At 41.6% G+C, this 26,592-nt stretch overlaps 2 protein-coding genes across 2 annotated transcripts; both read right to left on the bottom strand.

Annotated features, from left to right (window-relative positions):
* Positions 1–821: 821 nt before the first annotated feature.
* On the bottom strand, positions 822–7,383 carry rlim (ring finger protein, LIM domain interacting). Its single transcript, XM_053324105.1, has 4 exons — positions 7,269–7,383; positions 5,948–6,170; positions 4,513–4,617; positions 822–4,430 (listed from the first exon to the last, which is right to left on the bottom strand). The coding sequence occupies exons 2-4, from the start codon at positions 6,114–6,116 to the stop codon at positions 2,698–2,700; spliced, it is 2,007 nt and encodes a 668-aa protein (XP_053180080.1). The 5' UTR covers positions 6,117–6,170; positions 7,269–7,383; the 3' UTR covers positions 822–2,697.
* A 9,930-nt stretch (positions 7,384–17,313) lies between these two features.
* Positions 17,314–26,200, bottom strand: nexmifb (neurite extension and migration factor b). The gene is made up of 2 exons (XM_053324099.1): positions 26,119–26,200; positions 17,314–21,533 (listed from the first exon to the last, which is right to left on the bottom strand). The coding sequence occupies exons 1-2, from the start codon at positions 26,198–26,200 to the stop codon at positions 17,314–17,316; spliced, it is 4,302 nt and encodes a 1,433-aa protein (XP_053180074.1).
* Between the last annotated feature and the right edge of the window lie 392 nt (positions 26,201–26,592).

Below are 26,592 nucleotides of genomic sequence, written 5' to 3'. Positions count from 1 at the left end.
ACTGGGGGAAAAAAGCCAGTTAGGGGCTGAATACTTGACCTTAACAGTGAGGAGATCTGATGGCCCAGTTGTGCTGTGAGGGGCATTTTCCTGGTATGGTTGATTTCTACTTGCAAATCAATACAAAGTTTTTTTGAGTGATCACCTTTATCCTGTGATGAAACATTCCTATCCTGATGGGAGTGGTTTCTTCCAGGATGACAATGCCCCCATCCATAGGGGAGGAGGGGTTGATCAATATGAAAAGAAAGTGTGACTCATATGCCATGGCTTTCAGTCACCAGATCTCAATCCAATTTAACACCTATGGGAGATTTGACAGCACTCTCCAACATCATCAAAACACCAACTGAGTAAATATCTTTTTGAATGGTGCTAATCTATTCAGTAGAGTTCAGAGACTGAACAATCGATACCATGGGGGACTGAAGCTCTTCAAGCAGCACATGGTGACCCAACACCTTACTACTACTCTTGTGTATGTTGGTTTTTCCTTTGCGATCCATCCGTATGTATATTATATTGACCACAATGGCTGTAATCAATGCACGCATTACTGGGGGAACGCCACCAACCACCTGCTACTTGCCCTTTTACACTTCTGTGAGGCCCATCAAAGATTTTTACATCCACCTTGAAATCCATGACATTTGAAAAAGTCCCAATTTCCCAATATCAAATGGTGACAAAAAACTTCAAGGCGAACATGTAAATTAAAGTTGGATTAAATTTGGATTATTACATTTCTAAGACAGAACTATAACTAATAATGAGTATAAAACTGCACAGAGCACAGAATGCATATCTACAGTGCATTTTGTAGCATAACAAGTTGTTTAATTCAGCGGTTAGTTTCATTTTAACACCCAGTTAACATACTGCACTGGGTGGGTCACAGATCAAGGCCAAAACTAAGAAAGAATGGCCCAAGAGGGAACATACATTTCATTTACAGGTTAATGGTATTCAACAATGACAATGTCTTGCATTCAAACTTTTATGCCCCACAAAAGGAGGTAATAATTGTGGCAAAGACATCAAACAGTGAAACAAGAAACATGACAGGGTGGCACTGGAGTGATGCCCTTTTCTTCCTTTAGCCAGTAATCTTGTTATCAACAGTGCTATTAAAACCTACAGAACCTCTAAATAAAATTAAATGTACTTCAAATACGTCTTCATTTAAGATTTTAGCCATTAACAGTTTTAACAATAGCATACATTTATAACATGGTTTGTATTCCCCTACTTTCACTTGCGTATTGCACACTGATATGAGCATCTGCACATGAGGCAGGAGGGCACAGTGGGCGAGCAGCTTGACTTTCTAGTGGAGCCTTACAAAAGGACAATGATGTGACTCTCTTCAGACTTGGTATACACCCGACACTCAAACCTTTGCGTTGACGATGAAAAATGTGACTTGTACATTGAGGTGAACCCACAGGTAAAAAGTTATATTCTAGCTTGAGAAGGCAAGCCTGAATATCAACTTATGTCAATTTCTGATTATTTCATGTATTTATGCCAATACCAGCTTATAGGACTTAATTCATGAGTCAATAATTAAAGACAATGAAAAATTAGACCAGTTGTTGATGGATGACAGAATGACAAAATGATTGAGAAATCATTCTTGTACATTCAAAAAGTAAATGTGGGGAAAAGGAAAAGCTACAACATATACATTTCTGACATGTCATGCCCACAATATAATATTTTTGAGTTGTGAAAATTCACATGCCAGCAACTTCATATCAACCCAATATCTACTACCAATATTGAGACATCCCTATTTTCTGGTATGGTGCTATTTGGTCATTATTTAATGATTAAGAAAATAAAAAAACAAATGTTAAATAATTTCAAAATTAACTTGCACTTGCAAAAGCAACCTATTTTCATGTGTCTTATGTCTCTACGTTTAAAACAATTTAGCACACTGCAAATTTTAATGTACCTGAAAATTGTTTGACTCAGGTGAACAAAGGGAGAGTACAAGTCACAATTTAAATGGCAAACCAGTTAATGTCCTACATCCTTTGAACATCACAATCTCTAAACAGATCTGCTGTGTACACTGATACCAGCTTTATCTTTAACACCGAATTCAGGGATGCTCTGATAGAGGATATTTATGGCCAATACAACCCTAATCTTCATATAAGATAATTTACAATCCAAAACCAATTTACTGATACAAAGTATGATTCAAAATTATTTTTACAAGCTTATTTACAGCTAATACTTTGAACTGGTGTAACTAAGAACTGTACCAATACCCACCTTATGGTAAAAGGCGCCATTTGGTAGCTAATACAAAAGAACAGAAGTGCCTGAACTACCAGCAGGTGTGCAGCATTTACAACCAGGGGATTCTTTATAAGATACAAGTCTGTTTGTGCGCATGTCTTGACGCAATGCATCAAACTGCTTGGTCACTACAGATTGATTCAAACAGCATGCATTACTTGTGTGTGACTTTGGACTGTAGAAATAAATGTCTTTAAGAGATTTAATATCTGCCACTGCATGGAGCACCCCAAACCAAACCTGTGACTGCATTATGATAAAACTCACAAATGGTATGAAGGAAATACATTTTAACAGTGGGGACACATTTCCTCAAAGCCTCTTATGGACTTGGGATATTAGATTATTTAGGTTGAGAAAAGAAGGCCTGCAGTCTGTTATGAGCTAAACCACACTCTCTCGGTTGGCAGACACCAGGACTGCCCTGCGGCAGATGGGGCAAGTGGAGTTTTCAGACAGCCAGCGATCAATGCAGTGCACATGGTACTCATGAGAACAGGGCAGCTTACGTAGCTTATTTCCTTCTGCATACTCTGTTATGCAGACACTGCAAGTCTTCAAGGCATCACTCTCACCAAAGTTGCGCATAGAGAGGTTATCAATCTGCTCTTTGGTCAGCCCTTGGGGCTGGTCCTCATCATCATCATTTAGGAGGAAGAAGTGGGCAAGTCGGAGGAAGGGCAGTGAGCTGGGCTCTTCTAAGCTGATAGGAGGTCTAGGTCGAGCCCTACCACCAGAGGCAGGTGGAGCAGTGGCAAGGCCCTCATCCATATCAGTCTCAACTGTCCTTGCCCTGACTCCAGCAGTCACAGGTGGTTCCTCAACCTCAGCAGCAGGAGTCGGAGCAGTGGTAGCATCTGGGTTGTTCAGGGTCTCAGTGAGATCCGCAGGTGTGCTGGCTCCACGGTTTGAATCTGAAGAGTCAGAGTCTGAATCCATGAGGTATCCGAGTTCACCAAAGCCTGTCATGATCTGCCGGATCATAGACTGGAGAGCCATTGAGGTTGCCTCTCCCAAACCTGCATCAGAGATTCTCCGGATAGGGATGCGAATAGTGCTGACGTAGGTCCTCACACCAGCACGCTCTGAGCGTGAGAAAGTCCTACGAAATCCACCGCGCTCACTTTCATAAAGAAATGTGTTGTTTGAGTTCTGAGAGCGTGAGCGGGTTCGACTGGCGATGCTGTCTCTTTGGCGATATTCGCCTGGACGCACACGACGCACCTGGAGATCAAGCATGATAGTAGGGGGGCGGCGTCCAGCTGCACCCCCTTCCCCTCCAGCAGTTTCTCCTTCCTGAGGTCTGACGTTTTGGGCCTCTGGGACTGATTCTGCTCCAGCCCTAGACTGCTGAGCATCACTGTCAGCAGTGCTTTGCCTGGACAGAACATGTTGTCGAGTCCGAGAACTGCCCTCCACTGGAGGCACAGGAGGAGCGTTGGTGTCAGAGCTGGGGCCTTGAGAGCTGGGAGCGTGACGTGGATTAGGGAGATCCTCCAGCTGATCTAGGTTGAGAGGAGAGCGACTTCTGGCTGTACGAGCCCTGGTCCTGCGTGGTTCTGGACTGCGGCTGCGAGGTCTCCTTTGTCCTCTGCGTGGAGAAGGAGGAAGTGTTGGTTGTACTGGAAGGACAGCTGGTGAGCTGGGGGGTTCTGGCAGTATCTCCTGTGAAACAACTTCTTCTAATTCAGGCTCTGGTTCCACTATGACAGCCAGCTCCTCTACAACTGGTTCTTCAACCACTTCTGTCTCCATAGGGACCTGTGGTTCAGGATTTGGATTAGGATTAGGATTTGGATTTGGATTTGGATTTGGATTTGCATTTGCATCTGCAAGCGCTGCCGCTGCTGCTGCCGCCGCTGCTGCTGCTGCTGCTTGACCCTCTGAAGACTCCTGCTCTCCTTCAGCCGCTCCCTGCTGTTCAGCCAGGTTGCGGTTCACACTGATTTCCAGGCTGAAGCGAAAATCTCCACTGTTTGGGTTGGTCTGGCTTACTGCCCGCCATGACTGGTTCCCACGATGACCAGTTCTGGTTGTATTGCCTGTACGCCTCACTGTGTTCAGCCAGTCCAGGAGACTATCCCCACCAGCAGGATCCTCAGAGCTTTCCGGTTGTTCTGAAAATCAACAAAATCAAGTGATGATAAAACATTTGCCAACACATGGTAAAAAATATATAAATAAATAAGGCAAACTTACCACCTGGATCCTCTGCACTTTCAGTCCTGGGAGTATTATTCTGTTGTTCTGGACCATCTTTGATTTGCTGAAGTCTATGTAACAGTTCATCCTCTGTTACCTCTCCTGAGAGAGATATTGAAAAACAGAACAGACCGTTACCACAAAGCAAGATTATTTTTTGTCAGTCCATGTATTCCTTTTCTGTAGATTATTGTGTGTTTAGTTCTTCTCCAGAAATCCACCAAATGGGTTTCTCCCACACACTGCTCTGTACAACAGAATGAGCCACAATCTCAACCTCATTTGTACATCCTGTATCTGAAATTCCCACCTGTCTACCCAGTCCCTTTGTTGTCCTTGATTTGTACGTGACGCTACATTGTACTCCATGATTTATTTATGAATGTATGTGTATTTTATGTATATATATTTTAATAAGTTTGGAGAAGGTGCAAGTGGCTGAAAGGAACTGACAGTTTTAACTCCCTACCATATAGAAAGGGGAGAACCTGACAAAGTGAAAAAGAAAAACATTGTTCATGTGACAAAAGTCGTGTTAGTTCATGAGAGACTTGAGGACTGGTGTTGTTTTTTTGTACTGTATTGGCCCATAGAGCTGTTTGGTTTTCTTTGAACACAGCAACAGGACAATACTGAAAACCTCCAGACTTACCAGGGCATGCCACTGTCCATTCAATGCCCCCTCCTTGCAGGGTGCTCCAAACTTACATTCCCCCTCCTACTGTCGTGGGACATAAACGGATTGGGTGTCTTCAGTAGTGCGTAGGTTGTGGCATTTCAAGCATAGTGACAAATCCGAAATGGATGAAGGAAATAAAGATTTTACCTGTTGGTCACAGAATAATCTAAATGGTTGAAATCAACTAATTTATAACTGCAAAAACTACGAAAACTATCCTGGGGCACTTCTTTGTAAAGCCAGGCCAAGTGTTGATTAAGCTACAAGCTACAGGCTAACACACGGCTTAAGCATATTTTCTCTCCGTCTATATTAACACTTTTTTGTCTGATAAACAATTTGATAAATTAAGTAGAGCACAGGTCAGCCTAAGTAAAGTAGAGCAGATAAAGTGACCATGAAGCCTTTGTGTTAGATAAAAAGCAACAACAACAACAACAACATCAACATCAACAACAAAAAAAAAAAAAGTGAAACCAAACTCAGAACGATAGTGAGTCCTACGTATGTTACACTGGCAATTAGTGGTATCAATTGCTGAAACGTTCTGACTGACAGTGTGATGTGACAGTATAATTATAATTCCCTCTGGATATCTGGAATGTACTGATACTGATACCCAGCCCTATGCATTTTATAATAAATCAGTAGTGGTATGTATCAGCAAAATTAGCTTAAACTTACAGTTCCTTCAGTCACAAATTACCCCCACAAAAATCAAAAACTAGAGTAATTACATCAATAGTTTATTACCTGGGGTGCCCAAAAGATTGTTGTCTCTCATGAGACGATAATCCTCATCACTGAGATTGTTGACAAACTGATAGAAGGCCTCCTCTCTGTCCAGGCGGTCCAGCTGCCTTCTGCGCTGTGACTCTGGCTGGTCACTGCCGCCCTGCTCTACACTATCAGACCCTTCCATTGATTCAGAAGGGAGGTTGAGGGATATTCTCCAATCTCCAGCAAGATCCAGTTGCTGCAGAAAGAAAAAAAAGATATGATTAGATGAGTATTAAGAACAGATGAATAGGCCCCTGCTTGTTCATGGACTAGGATTATTTAACAATAATTCACTTCCAAAGGCACATAAAGATGTCTGAATTGATGTTTAACACTTTTATCTATTACCAAACTGATAGTGCTTTATCAATGTATTCCCGTCAGCCAGAGAAAGTCGTCTAGAGAAATTTTAGGGTCAAAATACAGCATCACAATGAGACCACAATTAGAGAGGAGAGCTTTGACCCACTAGCTAACAAACGCATCTCGGTTCCTATGTCCACTGGTTTTACCTTTAAAGCAACCTGACATGCTAATCCCAACACTACCCGGCTAAACCATCGTAGATTTCTACAACACGTTAACCCAAAACCATTCTGTATTATGCTACTATTTAAATAGCCATGGCGTGTCTTGCTGTTGAGTTATTTGATATTTTTGAGTGTTTTAAATCTGATGGGAAAGCGAATATGTTGTGTCAAAGTCGACATAAAACAAAATGGCATCATCGAGCTTAGCTTACACCAGCTAGCTACTAGTACAATGTTGCTTATATTAACAACATCAACCACAACGCACAGAAATTATGTAAACTATATTTACAGTGACCCAAGAAGTGAACAATTGACGATAGACAATGCAGTGAGTGTGATGAAGTTTGTATTGTCTGCTCACAACATGATTGGTAAACGATCAAACAAACGGCTAACTACGCTAAGTTTACCATTAGCTAACGTTGCGTTAACGTTAGCCGACAACTTCGTGTTACGTGCCCTTTACTTGACGCTAAATTAGCTCAAATATCTGCCATTTTTGTAAGCAAAGTGAAAACTGTATATTTGACCCCATAAAATGTTTACCTGACACCCGTAAACATAACAGAAAGACGGGGGTTTCATTTACAATACATTAACGCTGGCGTTAGCATCACTGCAAGCTAACTAGCCTAACGACGTCAACCAATGACGTTCTCAACCAGCATCTTAACCAGAGCAAACAAGCTAAAATTAGGTCGCTAAAGGTAAGTGAGAGCAATATAACACTACAGTTTATCACAAAACAACATGTACCTTACCTGTCCAATGATATTAGTAGCAATATTATCGTACAACTTCTATTATTCTCTGGAAGACGCTCGACTGTTTAACTTAAAGTCCGATTTCAGGTTTCCATTTTCTTTCTTTTAGGAAGGCTACAATGATCTTCCGGAAACTGAGAGCTACACACGTTTTACTTCCTGAGTTTAGCCTCCCAGGTAGACATGGACAGCACAAAAACACAGGATAAATGGTTTGCTTTATTACGTCTGCCAATCGCAGTGAAGGAGGCGGTGCGTGTGGCGCTGCCTGACAGACTGAGCTCAGGGCAAATAAGCCACTGAAATCAGCTGCTGTTCAGCTGTAGCGTCACGATGCGGCTACACATGAAAAATACTGTCTCCTCTGTGTCCCCAACCATTTAAAAGAAATACTTGATAAAAATGTGCTTATCCCACAAACAAATCCGTCTCAAGATTTGTTTACGACGATAACAAATTTGATTTGTAATAATAATAATAATAATAATAATAATAACAATCATTGTTATTATTATAATAATTATTATACTAATGGTAATAATGACAATAATATAATAATAATAATTATTATTATTATTAATATAATGATGATGAAGAAGACACATCTAAACATCTATATTACGAATGTATGTCAGTTCACATTAGGATTCTGGAAACAACAAAACTGAGGATTCTACTGTATATTGAGGATATTATTTTGACACTCACTACTCATTAAATATTTTTAAGAGAAAGCTAAAAACATATAAACAGCTTTTATATCAGTCACTACTGCACTTCTTGTAATAGTTGTATTTTTACTTGATTTTATCAAATGTTTTTGACTACTTTTACGATGTATTATTTTTATTGTTATTTCTCTTCTTATATTCCATCTTCTATTACATTCATGTTTTCATTTCTTTTCTCTTTATCATTTTATGTTCCTTTTTTGTGAAGCACCTGGTTTATGTAATTTATTTTTATTATAAAGCACTTTGAGCTCCATTTATTGTATTATTGTATATTCGGGGCCAGGTTGCAGTGGCATTAGGCTAAGCAATGTAACCCAAACATCCTTCTCCCCAGCGACGGTCATCAGCTCCTCCTGGGGGATCCTGAGGTGTTCCCAGGCCAGGAGAGATATATAATCCCCCCAGCATATTCTGGATTTATCCTGGGGTCTCCTCCCAGTCAGATGTTCCTGGAACACCTCTAAAGGGAGGTGTCCAGGAGGCATCCTGACCAGATGGCCAAACCACCTCAGCTGGCTCTTTTCGATGCAGAGGAGCAGCGGCTCGACTCCTCACCTCCCCCGGATCTCTGAATTCCTGACCCTATTTCTAAGGCTGAGCCCAGACAGACCTCATTTCAGCCGCTTATATCCGCAATCTCATTCTTTCGGTCATTACCCAAAGCTTGTGGGTTGGGACGTAGATCTACCAGTAAATTGAGAGCTTCACCTTCAGGCTCAGCTCCTTCTTCACCTAGACCATCCGGTGCAACACCCGCATCACTGCTGATGCTGCACCAATCTGCCTGTTGATCTCAAACTCCGTCTTACCCTCACTCGTGAGTAAGCCCCCGAGATACTTAAACTCCTCCACTTGGGGCAGCAACTCCCTCCCAACCATGATAGGGCACTCCACCTTTTTCCGGCAGAGCACTCCGATTTGGAGGTGCTGACTCTAATCCCAGCAGCTTCACATGCGGTTGCAAACCACTGACAACAGGTCTGATTTACTGCCAAGAATGGGTCGCAGCAGTGACCATAATATCCCTTTTTAAGAATGGGGACCACCATCCTGGCCTGCCAGTCCATGGGCAATGTCCCTGACTTCCATGTGACATTGAAGAGGTGTGTCAACTATGACAACCCCACAATGTCCAGAGCCTTCAGCATCTCAGAGCGAAACTCATCAACCCCCGGCATCTTGCCACTGAGGACCTGTTTTACTACCTCAGAGACCTCTGCCAGAGATATGGGTAAAAATTCCCCAGGATCATCCAGCTCTGCCTCCTCCACAGAGAACATGTTGACCTCAATGTGTTCCTTCCACCGCCCAACAATGTTCCCAGTTCCAGGTCAGCAGTTCTCCACTCTTGCCAAGAACGGCCTTGCTTCCTCCTCCTGAGTCGCCTGGCGAGTTTGCCAGAACTTCTTCGAGGCCGTCCAATAGTCCTTGTCCATAATCTCACCAAACTCCTCCCACACCCGGGTTTTTGCTTCAGCAAGCACCCTGGGCCAGCTAGGCCCTAAAGGCCTCTTTCTTCAGCTTAATGGCCTCCTTTATCGCCAGTGTCCACCAGCAAGTTCTCAGGTCTTGAACACGGTCCGTTCAGACTCCATGTCCTCAACCTCCCCAGGAATGCAGAAGTTCCTCCGGAGGTGGGAGTTGAAGATCTCACGGTCGGGGGCCTCCACCAGACATTCCCAGTTCACCCTCACTACTTGTTTAGGTTTCCCAGGTCTGTCCGACAGCCTTCCCCGCCATTTTATCCAGCTCACCACCGGGCGGTGATCAGTTGACAGCTCTGCTCCCTTTTTCACCCAAGTGTCCAAAACATATGGCCACAGGTCAGATCACACAACTACAAAGTCGATCATTAGTCGTGGTACCACGTACATTTATGAACACCCTTATGCTTGAACATGGTGTTTGTTATGGCCAAGCTGTGACTAGCACATAAGTCCAATAACAATACGCCGCTTGGGTTCAGATCAGGCAGGCTTTCCTCCCGGTCACTCCCTTCCAGGTTTCTCCATCATTGCCTACGTGGGTGTTGAAGTCTCCCAGCAGAACTATGGACTCATCGGGCTATGTCCAGGGCGCCACCTAGCGAGTTCATAAAGGCCCGGTACTCTGAGCTGCTATTCAGTGCATAGGTACAAACAACAGTCAGAGTCTTCCTCCCAGCAACACAAATTCGCAAGGAGGCAACCCTCACATTCCACAGGAAGAACTCCAACACGGCAGCGCCTGAGACTTGTGAGTCAGTTGTCATTTCTATCATAAATATATTTTCAACTAAAGATGTTCTATATGTAATATATTTTGAATGTAAAGACCGTTCATTTGACTTTATTGTTCATGTAATGATTTTTAATGGGTACTTTTTTCATCCCTGTTTCAATTCACAATGGTAAACATTAGCAATGTTATTAAGTGAAATGTGTTATAATGAAGTTTAAATTAAAAAAAAACATTGACATTTGTCCCTAAAAACAAAAACAAGTTCATAGAACATTGAATTTCTGTACTTTATTGAACATTTTGTTTCAATACTTTAAAGAAAACCCCACATTTTGTAGAGTTCAGAGATTGGAAGATGTATAAAGTCTAGACACATCAGTTGTTAGTTGTTTGCCTATTTGGAGATTTTTAATGGAATAATCTTGTGTTTACAGGCATGTAATTTACCCAATAATATACTGGATGTCACAGCATAAAACATATCTAATTCATTGTTACTATGCTATCAATATCATATTATTTTATCCTGTTTGGTATTATATATATTTTATAGTCATGTACATTTTTAAAGTGGTTTCTAAGGCAATACATACATAAGGCCACTATACTGTCATACAATCACTTTAAAATGGCAGTGACTCCTGTCATCATTAACACCTAATTATGCTTATGGTCTCTGGTGTTGTATAATCAGTAGTGTTGTACAGGGTATGCAGAAGTTCATAGTAGCATTTTTGAACTGTTTATTTTCAATCAATTATGATACTTTTCCAGCCAGAAGTGAATATCTCAAGTACCATTAATGAACAGGCTATTCCTGCTTTGTCATTAATATAGATGTAGGTATTCATGGTAGCCTATACTCCCCAGACTACTTACTACACCTGTTGAGACACATCAAAAAGGAGAAAAAAGAGTAGAAATGTAGCATGTGTAAATTACAGTAACCTTAATCTGTCTGACAGAAGTCTGGGAGATCATCTTAAAAATCTATAAAAGAAAATGTCATATATCTCAATATAAGACCTGCTGACAGTATGTCCCAAAGTCTAGCTGTTTTAAAAATCATGAACACATTACACTGATTCACTTTACATTATCGTCTAGTTCATTGCAAATAGGCTGTAAATTAATCTTTTAGATTTGTTTCTTTTTGTCAAGCAAAGCACCTGTTATTAACTTGTTGTCACCTTGCCTTTATGTCTTAGTATTGTGTGTCAGCAATAATTGTCAATAACTGAGAAATCATACAGTATATGTTATTGTTACTGCTACTGTATCTGAAAGATAATGATATTTATAATATATATAAGGCATATTATATGTGTGATTACATATGGAATCAAAATGAACTAAATTAGGATGTTGATTTCAATCTACAATTTCCTATCATATAATGCAAGGCAAAAATGTTCTGTGTTATGAATGATTTAAAGCCATTGTAGTGATGCTCTAAATGGACTTACAATGCATCCAAGTAAAAACATTAAAACAGGTCCAATAAATGAAAGTGTATCAAAACATCCAACATATCTGATGTCTGGAGAATTCAGAGACAGCATTGTATCAAACCAAAGTCAATCAGAATGATATTAATTTCCTGCAATGATTATAAATATTATAGAAAATGTAGAATAAAGAAACATCAGCACCATGCTTATAACGGGCCTTAGATTTTTGGGTGCAGGAGGTACAGTATTAATACAGCAGTATGCCAGAGTAGTGGTGTCTACTTACAGGGCATTTGTAAACCAATGTGCAAAAGCTACTAGCCACACCTGCAGCACTCACTGACACCACAGACTCAAACACACGTGTCTGAGAAAATTATGTTTTTCCCTATTTTACCAAATACCTGGAAATAAACACTTATCAGTAAAACTATAAGAGGCTATTTGGCAATTGTTGAAAGCTTCTGTAATGGCTTAAAGCTTTTGTTCTAACACACAAAAAAGGAATTAACTAGTTGCAGCGTAACGCCATCTTACGGAACACATCAGATTAGTGTGCAAGGTTGGATTTAAAGAAGTTTCTCTCTTGTAGAACTGCTTATCTGCCAGCCAAACAAAAGAAAAGATGTTTGAGTAATTGCATTATTTGTAAGTTCTTTGATTCTTTGTGATTTAACTCAATAAGTACAGTACATGCCAACATTATGAAAACATGCTAATTTAAACACTGACTGATTCTTTCAAATTGTTACTCTATATCCTTGTCAGTGGTGATTTAAAAAGTAAACAAACAAGTGTCCTAATGAGAGAGCCTATGGCTTTCTCTGCAATGTGAGGACGCACTGACAATAACTAAGATCTCATTTAATAACCACAGGTGTACCTGATCCATTGCATTAGACATTCCATCTTAATTTGCTCGCTCCCTTATCTGCTATGGGTGACTAAAGAACAAAAACAATGTTAATACCACCTGACAATTTTGGAGGCATACATCACAGGATCTGTTTATGGTCTGAGACAGTATCTCCAGCTCCAATTAAGCATGCCAGAATGAGTTGCAGTGTGGACCACAGCAGCCCAGCTAAGAGTTACGGATGAGCAGTCACTCTAGCAATGCCTGACCCTGAGTGCTAATTAGATATGACATTAAAATAACATGAGCCAAAGCCCAACTTGTGCAGAGATTAAAATGCCTTTCATCTACGAATCTTCCAATATAACAAATATGGACAGACTAATTGGAATTACTGAGGTTGTATTTACACGTACACATTTTGTGTCAAGAACAAACATGGGATATACCAGACTGCATTCTTCCCTCTTACTATTCCTGAAGTGATATCACAGAAATGGGGAGAAATGCTTTGAGCATTAACATGGCGAAATACTTTGAGTTTTTGCTTAAGTCTAAAATTACCACCACTTAAGTACACATTCTATATATTCTACTTTCACTTTATTTCATTTAATTTTAATTATCATCAAGTTGGTTTCACTTTTCATCTAAGGTTGCATGGGTTTAGGATCAGTGGTTGATAGGTTTGAGGGAAAAAAGACGTGTGTGACACTAAGGTTTTTTTTTTTCTTCCCCAGGGCAGCTTCAGGTTGCGCCTGACACAGATAAGACCCACAGTGAGGTTAAACCTGTGGGAAGACATTCTGGGGTAAGCTGAAAGAGACTTATTTTGGTTAATGGAGACTGGTGGTGGGTCTGTGTCAGTTGAGAAAAGGGAGGTTCTGTTATGCTTATGGCTCCGATTTATGGATTGTGTATACCTGGTGAAATACTTTTAGTTTTCACTTATTAAGAAACTACCACCATTGGAGTACGCACTCTATGTATTCTATTTTCACTTTATTTTGTCTATCATAATTTTAAAATAAACATAATAGTTTGTTTGGGTTTTTTTGGGAGTGTGGGTACATCTTTATTTTCATTGTATGTATTTTTTCATGTACTTGGTGCATGTCATTTCTTTTGTTGTAAAGAACTTTGAGCTGCTTTTTTTAAGTTTATTTTTGGGGCTTTTTGCCTTTATTGTACAGGTTAGTAGAGAGACAGGAAATGGGAGGCAGAGAGGGGGGCAATGACACGCAGGCTAGGACTGCTCGGTGCGGGGTTCGAACCGGTGAGGACTGTAGCCTTAACACATGGGGCGGGTGCTCTAACCACTGATTTGAGCTGCATTTTTGTATGAAAGGTGCTATACTAATACAGTTATTATTAACAGATTTGCTCCTATACTTCAGTCCTGACATCTCAATAATAATAATTATTATTATTGTAAATTGATTGAATTTGTTGTTAACAGTGTAGATTTTGTTTACAATTTATATTTCAGTTACTATCTACAACAACTGGTGGGCGGTAAAAAACACAACCCAACTCTCTTCAGAAAGCAGCATTCAAAATCTTATTTTAATTTGTATATTTACTCCATAAACATTATTACAAAACTCAGCAAGTTACCAATATTACATTATCACCATACAGGCTTGATCACAAATATTTAAAACCTTTGCAACAGTTACAACAAAACAAAAAAACAAAATAATACTCAAATAATTTACATGAAAATCTATAAAACAGCAAATTGTTCACAAATTATATTTTTTTCCAAGTTTTCTTTTTTTTTTCTTCGCTTATTTGTGTTTTGCACAGTAACACAACACTCTCACAACAAGATCATGGTCTTATTACAAAACTCCCAACAAAATGTAAATATTTCTAGTTTTCTGTTGATACTTTCATATTTTGGTTTTTAAAACCAGAAACTTGTCATTGTATATCCTTTCCACTGCCCACAGAGGCGCATAAAAGGTTACTCACACACACAAATACTTCACAGCACTTTCTAAGAAAAATATACACTTACAAAATATGTTACAAATTGGCACACAAAAAATATACAAGATTTTGTAGTGTCAAGAGTTCATTAAGATTCCTTCTGGTAACAACTCTAGACAGTATATATAAAGCTCGGTAATCTTTTAATGAAAAGAGCAAAAGTAATTCCAATCAATGTCAAAGAATCATGAAGTGAATACATCGAACATAACATTATAATATACATTCATAAAGAGGGTTAGGTACCTAATCTATTTTGCATTTCTTTTTTTTCGTTAACTCTTGGAAAACAAAAAACAAAACAAAAAACAATTGTCAGCTTTCTTAGCACCATTAACATGAGGCAGCTCAACAGTGGCACATTTTAGAAACAAAAAGAAGAAAAAAGAAAGAAAAAACTATGAACTCAGAGAAGTACATTCAATTTGACAATAGGCAGAAATGAGAGAAGGCAGGCTAAATGGGCTTGCAGCCCATGTGGAGCTTCCCATCAGCAGCTTGTCTTGGTCCTAACCCTGATACACTGGAGAAAAGAAACAAAGGATCATGGCAGAGAGGGGAGAAAAAAGGGAAAGATAAAGAAAGAGAAAGATTGATTATGATTCTTGCCATATACAAGTAATCAATTACTATCACCTGTGAATCAGAATTACCATATTCAGTGTGACAAGGCCTGTTTTTAAATCAAACTTCAATTTATCCATGCTCCTCTCCTGTTTAAAAAAACTACATATATTTAATATTCAAAAAAGAGAAAAAAGCATAGGCCTATTGTGTGTATATATGTTTGTTAAAGATACTCCTGTGACCAGCTGAAGGGGCTGCACATTTCAGTTCTTTTGTATATAAAACCAGCAATTTCATACAGATTAGACATGATTGTATGGTCCATTTTAAGATGGATTTCTGGATGGTCATTCGTGAATGAGCCTAAATAATTACTTTAAATGGCCCAGAAAAAGAATATACATATACATTTTTTCAATTTGTGCATTTATTTGGCCTTGATTTTCTGCCAAAATATCCATCTAAAACCTAGATGACAAAGACAACAAAAGAAAACACATCCAAAGGAATGAACTTAAAGTAAGACATTATGTGAATAATTAACAAAAGTAATTTGAGACTGAATACACTTGTGGTACAACTTAAATGTTATGGCAGTGATAAGAAATCAATTCCATGAGAATGTCAAGAAAAATATATGTTTAAATCACCATTTCAGGTACGAAAGTAGTAAGATTTCCATGTGGAGCTAATGCAAAGACATGCTTTCCTTCATTTACAAGATTATTGATTCCATTTGCACTGAAAACTGCGTTCACATTCACATTAAATCTAACTGCAAAAATGTAATGTCCTAAGTCCATTTGTGTCTGATGCGTGCATCAGAATCTCTGTGAGTAATAAACTGCCTTGAATTTCGAGTACAAAACAGCTATTCAGTGAGGCACAGCCCCAACTGACAAATAATCTCCTTTCTTACCCTCAAACATCTGTGCTACACTCTCCTTAGTCCAGAGACAGCTCGTTTGAACATCTCTTTTTTTCATCTTCTTCTTCTACAGTAGCCTTCAGAGCAGATCTCCCCTTTGTCTCTCTTTTGTTGCTTCTCAGTGCCAGGCGATGTTGAGGTAAATTGAATTTGGCAAACAAAGTGGGGGAAACGAGGAGAATTCAGAGTCTTTCTGATTTGGTTTAGTGAGTGGTGGTGTACCACTGCCAGCTGTTGGTGCCTTTCATCAGAGAAGAGAGAAAAGTCCAAAATAAAGAATTCCTGTAGTGGCAAGTCTCTGTAAGGAGTCTCCGACCCGAGCAGCCAATATTCCAATGGATAGAAAAGAGGAACAGCCAATATTCACACATATATAAGAGGTCATTTACACAGCATTGTTACTTTTGGCACATTGATTTTAAGATTATAATGATCTTCTTTTTTTTTTTGCAAATATTGCATGTCCCTGTACAACAACATTGACAAAAATACTCTGAGGGTAGAGCTTTTATGAATTTGCAAGGCGTAAAAATGTAAATTTAGATAACCAGTTCCTCTAAACTCCAGAAGAAAAAAAAAGCTTGATAAAAGAAAATGGAAAATCATTCCAACCTTGAGGGAAAAAAAAGACAACGTCTGATATGTCATCAATAGAAAATGGTCCCATCTTGTGTTTTCAAGATGTCTTGGGCTTAAATAGGGCTCATTAATTGTAGGTTTCCCTCTTGAAATGAGCCAGGCAGTGTATAAAGGACAGCAACAACAGGACATCCATATTCTGCGTACAAAAACAGATGAGGAGGAGGGGTGTGTAGATGTCACTCAATGCATTTGTGTATATAGCTACATCTTTAGGGGAAAGGGGAATAAATACATAATTCGGGGGAGCTCGTTCTGCTGAGGAGATACAAAAACAAAGTTTCTCAAAAAGGCGACAGAACTGTTTTCAAGGCTTATTCTTTTTTTTTTCAGACAAAAATAAAACAAAAACGACTATAATTAAGAACAAACAAAGCAGAAACAACAAAAGCAAGAAAAATGCAGCCATGGTCATTTCAAATCTCAGTCAAGCTTGACACAATCACTCAATAGGTAGTTTGCAAAGTACAAGAAGTTTTTCATGCAGATATTAATTTCCTCTTCGGGGGGTTAAAAGGAATTGGGAGTAGTCAGGGGGAACGTACTCATGCAGCTCTGGCATAGCGTCAGTGTAGGTATGCTTGGGAGGGAGGGCTGAGCAGGTACTGGGGGAAAGTGAGAGGGGGGTGCAACAGCAGCTGATAACAAAATATTACCTCAGTTTCTCAAAAGAGGTCATCAGTGCAATGTCCTTATTTGGGTCTCTCTCAGCTCGCTTCCCCTTCAGTGTCTCAATCCGAGGGAACTTTGCACTGGTCTTGTGGCGGTACAGCTTTTTGTGTGCAGGCCCAGGGTTAATAAAGTTGGGTTTATCAAACATGTTACAGCCCAGAGCTAGTTGAGGGAATAAGGGATGTGAGGGGTTGAATTTGGCCTGGTTCTTTCCTCCCTTTCCTCCTGCCTTTCTGCCTCTCCCAGCCCCTGTTAGCGCAGCTCCTTTTTTCTTCAGATCAGCTTCTGTGCCTGCCAATATTTTGAGGGTCTTTAGGTTGAGGCTATTGGCCTCAGAGGGCATGCAGGCCTCAGACATGGGATTCCACAGTGGCTCAATAGAGGCCATCATAAATCTCTGGACCTCAGCCATGCCAGAGACAATGTTGGACAGAATATTAGAGGGCTCTTCAAATTCTCTCTGGTCGTCCCCTACCAGACTGTTGCTCTCTGACCAGCCGGGGCCAGACCAGTCTCCAGTGCTGCTACTATCAGTCAGGCCTGTGCCACAGCCACCTGCCTGGTTCTTTGCTGCCTTACCCTCTAACATGGCCTTTATCTTTTTGGTAGAACGTGAGTTCTGTTTGGGGGTCTTCACCTTTTCTGACTTGGCAGCTCTGGGGGCCCGGACTTTCTTTGGGCTCTGTCCTGCAGCTGACTGTTTGTAATTACCTTTCCTCTTTGACTTAATGCTTTTTGCACCAGCTATCTCACCAGTCTGTTCTTCAAATTCTGTAACACCCAGCTCCTTTTTATCTAAACATAAGACATCCTGACTGTTAAAGTTGTGCAGCGGAAACTGGTTGTCTTCCACTGTGTATGCATTTGCTGTGGGCTCCTGTTGCTGCATAACATCACAGTTCCACTTTACCTCCCTGTTGCATTCCATAGTCATATCATTCACATCCTGGTATTCTCCAACGTTCCCTGCCATCTTCATCTCCCGCCCCACCACCTGGGGGGACAGGTTGGGGGTCTCAGGAGGAGAAAGCTCTGACAATGATGAGTGTCTAAATTTGTCAGGGGTGAAGTTGGAGATATCCAGCAGGTCTGAGGACTCCCTGAGTGGGGTAAGGGCATCCACACTTTGCTGAATCACCACTTTAGGACTGCAATGTGCTAAGAAGCTATCTCTGCCCTCCTCCTCACCCTCTCGCTCACAAGATTTGAGGCTGAGGGAGCTGTAATTGCTGGAGGAGGCCGACAGAGAGCCCACTGAGTCATAGCTGATGAGCCTGCCATTGTCTGTGCATAGGGACCCTCTCTGGTATTGCACCTGGCCCTCCACACAGGCAGACTGACACACTTGCAGATCTGCTCCAGTCTGCAGCCCAGCGTCAGTCAGGTAGCTCTTCTCATAAAGCAGCCTGTCAGCCTCAGGGCTCAGCTGGCTGTAGTTAGACACTGGTAGGTTGTCATTCAGGGGCACAGTAGCTGGGAAGTTGTTGGGTAAGATGGGAGTCTCAGGGGTCTCAGGCCCAAAGTTCTGGCTGTGACTTGCGCAAAGCTGTGGGTGCCACATCTGGGGAAAGCTGGGGCAGTTCTGGGGAGACTGCTGGAGCTCAGACTCAGAGGGAGGAGATAGGACGCAGCTCTGAGCGAGCTGCAGTGAAGAAAACTGTTTTTCCTCTAGGGACAGTCCCAGAGGATACTGCTGCCGAGAGGGCTGCTGGGGAAAATAAGAGATAGTTGCTCCACTGGAGGAGTCTGTGGCATCTAACAGGGTCTGCAGGTAGCCCCCTGGGATGACAGGGACACCCGCCTCCACCTCCTCAGAGGAGGGAGCTTTGTCAGGAGAGCCAGTGGACGAAACAAAGGGGAATTTCTCCTCAGATGTGTGAGCTGTGGTGGCATTGTCAGAGAAATGGGGTTTGACTGTAGTGGAGCTCATTCCTGCCTCTTCTAACCCAGTAGTAGGGTCCTCAGTCTGTGCCGCAGTGACACAGGCATCCGTTTCATTTGTCACGCTCCTCCCCTCCTCTCCTTCTGCTTCTTTCATTTTCTTGCTCCTCAGCCTGGCTTCGCTTTTGAATTTCCTTATCCTGACTGTTTTATTTCCTCCCAATCTCCTCCCCTCCCTCTCCTCCCTCTCCTGGGAGCGGCTCTTGGCTGTGACTGTGTGCGTGATGGAGTTTGTGTCTAATGTGACTGGGAGGCCTGGGGCTGCTATTATTCCCCCTACCGTGGGGGTGGCCGCCTCTTTAGTGACACCTCCATGGCTCTGATCAGAGAGAGGGGAGCCCTGTGCTGTTGCTGATTGCTCCACAGTTTGAATCCTCTGAACCTTAAGCCTGTTTGCAATCTTGTATTTCCTTTTGGGATGACTAGAATTAAAAGGGCGATGATGGCGTCCGTTTAGATGAAAACCGCGTTGTTGTTTATCTCTGGCAGCCAGCTTAAGCTGTTCCTGTCTCTCTCTTTGCCTCTCCTGCCAGAAATCCTTCAGAGGAGCCAGTGTCTCATATTTGCTTACTGTGTCGGCATTTAAGCTCACAGTAGCATCCACAGAGTCCAACTTGCCCAGTTTCACTGACATGAGTCTCTCTCCTTTAAACCTGTTGATGATGATGTACTTGATAACCACAGGTGGCTCTTTACGGCATGATTTCCGCCGTTTTTTGGGGCACCAGTCTACATCCTCCTCCTCTTTCTGACCAGATGGAGCTTTCTCTTTTTTCTCTGCATTCTTCTCACTCTCAAGCGAGTCAACATCATACAAGTAATCATCACTGTATCGAACCTTTCTCTTGGAGCGTAAGCCATAGTTGAGAGGATTGGAGGGGCTGAGGAATCTTTTGGAATGGCCTTTCTTAAATTTGCCCTCCTGCAGGGTGTCTGAGGAGGAGCCAGTGCAGGAGCTGTCATCACTGAATTCGCCTGACTCCTCCGTTGAATTGAAGTCCATTAGGTAGTTGACTTTGGGAGTTGACATGGGTGAACCTTGGGAGCCATCAAGTGGGCTCCTACCACTGCAGTCCCCAGCCTTTTCCTCCAGTCCCGTCTCCAGGATGAGCTCGTCAGTTTTGGGCTGAAGCTCCTCAGCAGTCCTCCTCAAGACCCCCCCTCCTTCTTCTTTCTTGGCACAGTTGGCCAGGACACTGGGGAAAAAGTTAAACTGGGTCTCCTCCTGGAGCACATTTGTTTTTTCCCTCATGTTATCCTGAAAAGACTCATAACGAATCTTCAATGAACAAACGTCACTGCTTAAAGTAGAGTCATCATCTTCATCATCAAATAGATTGTCAACATCTTCCTCAGAAAAGAGGTTGACTGACAGCTCATTCTTAGAACAAAGGTCCAGCAGTTCCATCTTACTCTCACTGATAAAAGATTCAAAGTAACCCCAGTCCTGGCCAGCATTAGCCAGCAGAACCTCCTCTCCGCTCACTTTGTCCAGTAACAGTCCCTCATACAAGTTCTTAGCTGTTGTATCATCCTCTGGGTCATCACAGTCCTCTGTTGTTTTGTTTCCATCCACTCTCTTGCCCTCACCTGGGGCTTTCGGCAGAGGAAAGCTAAGTAGCTGGTCAGAGAGGAGCTGTTCTCCGTAGTGACTCACTGCCTCCCCCGCATGGCTCAGGCACTGGATGCTGATGTTGTTGATGTCAGAGAAGTCCTCTCGGCTCACATCCCCTATCCGTACACTTAGCCCAGTGTCTGAATCAGAGTTGGTATTAGGATCATGGGATGGGTTTTGGATGGAATTACGGTCAGTGGCATCACGAGTCTCAATGAAGCAGCCGAGACATGTGCGGGTCGGCTGAAGGAGACACTCCTCTGTCAGGGCAGAAACAGTGCCAGGCTCCATCATTGTAGCTGACAGAGGAATGGCAACGGTCAGCGGAAGGGAAGTCTTCTCGGTATCTCCTGTTGGGCTCCAGGAGCTTACAGCAGGGGTGGGAAGTGATGTGGGACTGGGAGTGTGGTGAAGGTGGGAGACTACAGTTGGAGCTTCATGGGCGGGAGGGGATGGGGCTTCTGTCAGGCCCAGAGAGGGATCAGTGCCAAGGGGGAGGGCAAGGGTTGCTGATGTAGGCGTGGTCCTCTGGTGCGGTGGGCAGGCCTGCTGTGAAGTCTCTGTGGCAGGATGAGGTGAGGATGGAGGGAGAGCAGCATCAACGAGTCTGCACAGACTCAGGTCGCCACTCTGCTCACATATGCCTGCAGGGGCAAAAAAAGAAAAGCTCTTTCAACTCTTTGCATTCTAACTCTAAAGTAAAATTACATTGCTTTTGTTCAGTAGTTACACTGACATTTCCTCTGGGCTCATGAAATGCAGTTAGTGTCAATTAACCCCCCAGAGTTCAAAATGTCATTTTGTGATGCTAGCCTTAAACATTAATAATTCAGTTTCACGACTGGATCCAGTAAGAAGTATTAGTAATGTCAAGTTGGGTAATGACAATTTCTTACCCATTACTGCTTGATGTTCAAAAGTCTAGATTAGACAAGAAATAACACAGTCACACAAAATTCACATCAAATTCTATGAGAACATAAACTACAATTAAGGTGACTCATAAATGGAGTCACCTGCTTCATGCTAAGTTCACATGATGGTAAATGTCTGCAATAGACAGCTTGTACAAAAGTAGTTATTATATTTAATAGAACAATATTTGAAAGGAGTTCTGGGCATATTACAGCAACCTTATCAAATGTTTACAGAAAGCAATCTAAAACTTCTCTTGGAGAAGTCACAAATGTTTAAGTAATTGAGTTACTAAAAATTATTTTAGTTTAGAAATCACCTACTTTACTACTGCTATCATATTGTGTGTCTTCCCTTCTAACCAAGAGAAATATATGAGATCAGATTAATGCTGTCATCTTGCTTTGCGTCCTTTCATTATTTCATCTGTAAGACACAGATCCAGCTTAGCTCTTGAATAACAAGATACCACAAAATCACACAGATTGGCATCAAAAATAGCAGTAATGACTAAACTGGAAGTAGATTGTGGTGATTTTCTACAGGTCGATTGTGACAATGTCTTAATCAGTTGAAAACATCCATCTGATGAGTAACAATCAAAACCCACAGAAGCAGGCTTGTAGCAGCAGGCAGATAGCTTTGTTTGCTCTGCATAATTAGATGACAGCAGCAGAGGCAGGTACGTACACATGGGACACGACAGGCCCATATGTTGGAGACTGTATAACCAATATCATGTACACCTGCCTCCCTCTACAGTCCCAAGCTGCTGCTTCACACACATTCTTTAAAACCATGCCAGAAAAAATTGAAAATTGAAAATCATACCACAACAATGAATGTGCTCACAGAGGTTAACTAGCAGCATCCCTCATTTCAGAATGGATGTTCCTAATCATTATTGAGGTAGTGATAAATGCTTGAGGGAGGACTACCTAACAAACAATATTCCACATGACTGTACTGGTGGTGATCTTTGAATATGGATATGATTTCAGAGTGATTTAACGAGGTAATGAAGTTTCTGGGAGCAGGTCTCTCTGGGTCTTCAGCTTGCAGTTGCATGGGAGCAACTAGAATGCCTACTAAAAGCATACAACTGTGCTACTGTCATCCTTAATGAAAACCTCAAGAGAAAATATGCATCCTCTCTCTTCCTCTCGGATTCAGAAAATTACTATAGCAGCAACTTGTCAGAGGCTGCAGAAGCATCACAGCGAAGCATTTGCCATCAGTTCTTTTCAATATGTGAGCCAAAATGACCGCAGAGCAAAAGCATGTTACTGACACATCTTCTCTCTGTGCAGTGTAAACATTTTGAGCCAAATTCCATTGTATGGCACTTATTATATAGACTCCACCCTATACAATAACTGGAGGACTGTGATGATTTTTTTTCAAGGCATGGACACTGGTTTATGTAAACAGTGCCTGAACTTCAAATAATCCTAGTTATTTTCCAAAAGTCATTAACAAGATAAATATAAAGAAATGATTACTTATCTCTTTCATTTGCCCTACAAAGAGGCAAAGTCACAGAAAGAGGGAAATTACAAAAGGGGGGAAAAATTAGCTTCCTTTATCCTCCTGTACTTGCATGAAACCTAAGCTGCCACCTAACATTGCCAAAAGATTGGGCAAAATTGCTGTGAAACATTAAACCCATATTGAAAAATTTGTTTCCTCAGGGTTTATAGTGGATTAACAATCTATCCTATCTAGTGTGTGTGTGCGCATGTGATTTTCTTGTGTGTGTGTGTGTGTGTGTGTGTGTGTGTGCGTGTGTGTGTGCGTGTGTGTGTGTGTGTGTGTGTGTGTGTGTGTGTGTGTGTGTGAGAGAGAGAGATGGAGAGTGATAGAGTGTGAGTATTGGCTTGGGGGGTATAGTGTTATCGAGAGGCCATCTGTCTCCAGCTGGACCATTAGCTCTTCAGCTGTTCAGAATGTGCCACAGATCAGTCAGTCAGACAGGTACACAAACACACACACACACACACGTACACACACACACACACACACTCACACACACTCACACTCACACACACACATACACTCACACATGGGGTGTTACAGCGATTACTGTAAGACCCCAAGTTTGATGTCAAATTGAGTTTGACATTAGAGGTCACAGGAGGATCGGAAGTCTCATAGTCACTGATAGGGTACAACATAATGTTACTATTGCATCTGAGCTGGCAAATGTAAACAAGATAAACATCCAAAACACTCCCTGCTGCCAGATATAAATGTGTAGCTCATATCCTAAGATAGTCTGACATGATTCTAACACAGTTGTAGTTTTATAATTGTGTTATCAGGAGAACGCTCTTTGAATAGAAACTGAGGCTGAATCAAACACAGCTCATGCAAGCTGGCATGGACATTCACCACTGAGCATATGGAAGTACCCTGGCTGCTGGCAGGTGGTGGTGATCTTCTGATCCCCAGCCCTGCCAAGCCCAGCCATGCTAGACAGCCTGACCACTGCCAAGTTAGACCAGACCAGACTAGACCAGTTAGCACTCAGAAGTCTCTCTAAGTCTCATCTATCTAGCCATGACATCCAGGACTTCATCCACCTGAGGTAAGCCTGAGCTGCCCTGTGCCAGGTAGCTCTGTGAGGAGATGAGCACATGCTGAGGGACATGGTCATGGACATGAGGAGGTAGACAAGTTGGCGTCCATAGCCTCATCTATTAGTGTGTCAGATGCCACACATGCACATAAAACACTTAATTTACAATCCACTTTCAGTCACTTTATAAATAGGACAAGATATAAGAACATGTCTATATGAAGACCATCCGTTCTCCATATTAACATGAATCAAATTTATACTTCCATTCCATGTAGCCGAAGGAATAAAGTATCTCAAATATCACAGAATGAAACACAATGCAAATGAAAACAGCTGACATGGCCTTTTCCTTCTTTTAATGGCTTTTTGAGATCATTCCACATTCCCATCCCCCTTCTCAATCCCTTATTCTCCCTTTTCTGCTCGCTATCTCTTTCCCTCCCAACTTCTCTGCTCCTTATCCCTGGTACAGTATATGGAAGCTTTTACAGTTGTAAAATGCCGAGCTAGCCATTCTGCAGCTCAGCCACCTGGGGCATTCACTCATCCAGCTGGTAGGCCAGCCACAGAAGCTGCTTGCTACCTATTGCTCCATCTTCGCTATATGACATTTGGTGAATGGTGGGGGGAAATCAATCCAGCCAGTACAGGATGTTCATAATAAGTGGTGAGTAACTGCAGGATGATTCACGGTCATGCCTCCTCAGAGAGCTGCCCTATTCCTGCTCAATGGAGCTGCTTTCACCTTTCTCTCTCTCTCTCTCTCTCTCTCTCTCTCTCTCTCTCTCTCTCTCTCTCTCTCTCTCTCCCTCTCCCTCCCTCTCTCTCCCTCCCTCCCTCCCTCTTTGTGATTCCCACAGTGGGGACCGGTCAGTTCCCCACTGAGCCTGACAGAGCTGAAATACTAAGATAAACCTCATCTAAGGATCAGTCGTGCTTGGTAGTGGTAAACTATAGGGGGCGGTAGGTAGCGGCTGAATGAGTCTTGGAAAATGCACATCAATGGGTTTTACAGTCCAGAAAAAGGAAGGGACTGCACTGTAAATGTCTCTAGATTCAATTGTGTTAAGTTTTAATGTGAAGTGTTTTTACAACATGTGAATATCATTATGATGCAGGTGTATCAGAGGCAGCAGGTACAACCTAGAAGAAGAAAAAGGAAGAAAAAAGACAAAAGAAAAAAAAGAATCTGAATAAACGGTATGATATGCACAGACTCTCTTTTGCCATTTATGGTAATGACTGTGAATGAGTGTGAGAGAATTAATGGTTGCACCCCTCTTTCACATTTGCACCTTTTTATTAGAAAAGGTAGATGTAATTTTTGTGGTTTGAGTTTGAGTTGTGGAAGCATTAGGAAAGAGGATTAACAGTAGCTTAAAAAGCTTCATTTAATGTTTCTTTTCCACTTTTCATTAAAAAAAAAAGACAGGATGTGTTTCACATTCCCCATATCTCTTCAAAAAGATTAAAACAGAGGGTAAAAAGCTAATTCATGAAAGCTAATTCTATGGCATGTGATAATACTAATTGTCTTTTCGAAGTTTTATAGGTGTCGGGAGAGAGTGTTTTTATTTATCCTGACAAATGCTTGATTGTTCTGATGGAAATTAAAAATTCTTCTATTACTCTTAATGTTCCAGGCAAATTATAAAGTGTAATATTTATATTGTTGTGCATTTTTCATTTGAAAAGAAGTCACTGGATGTTAGGGGGGAGGGAAGTATTTTCACCTGTGTCCTCCGCTGCATTTGCATTCTCTGGTTCTGAAGTCTTCACGATCAATGTGAGACTGCTGTCTGTTAACACATCCATCAATACGGCTCAACGCTGCACCTCCTACGCATCATTTTGACTGTCCCACCTGTTGAAAGGGAGAGCCAGAGAAAAACAGAGAAGAGAGAGAGATACAAAGAAACGTGGGTATGAAGGCAATCATTAAAGATTGGCTGTCTCTAATGCAGAATAACATTAATGGCAGCACACTGGATTTCATTACAACAAAGACTGACACAAGACACAGACAAACACAAAGTTGCAGTAATTGAAGAAAAGCTCAAGCTCAACAAGAGAGAGACATCAAAGAGGCCCTTGGGGCACCAAACAATCACTCATTTCTTCTCTGTATCACAGATTCGTATCTAAGATTAATTTAAACTTTTCCAACCAAGAAAGTACACAAAGAATTGCAGCTGAGATCACTATGG

This window comes from Scomber japonicus, chromosome 8 (genome assembly GCF_027409825.1).
Source record: "Scomber japonicus isolate fScoJap1 chromosome 8, fScoJap1.pri, whole genome shotgun sequence".
NCBI classification, from domain to species: domain Eukaryota; kingdom Metazoa; phylum Chordata; class Actinopteri; order Scombriformes; family Scombridae; genus Scomber; species Scomber japonicus.
The sequence above is the reverse complement of the archived record's forward strand: the minus strand, read 5'-3'. Positions and strand labels throughout refer to the sequence as shown.

Excerpts from the sequence above, each read along its gene's own strand:
- rlim (XM_053324105.1), bottom strand. The coding sequence starts at position 6,116 with ATGGAAGGGTCTGATAGTGTAGAGCAGGGCGGCAGTGACCAGCCAGAG. Across the intron at positions 4,618-5,947 it reads CAATCTTTTGGGCACCCCAG|GAGAGGTAACAGAGGATGAA; the intron begins GTAATAAACTAT and ends TATCTCTCTCAG. Across the intron at positions 4,431-4,512 it reads AAGTGCAGAGGATCCAGGTG|AACAACCGGAAAGCTCTGAG; the intron begins GTAAGTTTGCCT and ends GTTGATTTTCAG.
- nexmifb (XM_053324099.1), bottom strand. The coding sequence starts at position 26,200 with ATGGATGTGTTAACAGACAGCAGTCTCACATTGATCGTGAAGACTTCA. Across the intron at positions 21,534-26,118 it reads AAATGCAGCGGAGGACACAG|GCATATGTGAGCAGAGTGGC; the intron begins GTGAAAATACTT and ends TTGCCCCTGCAG.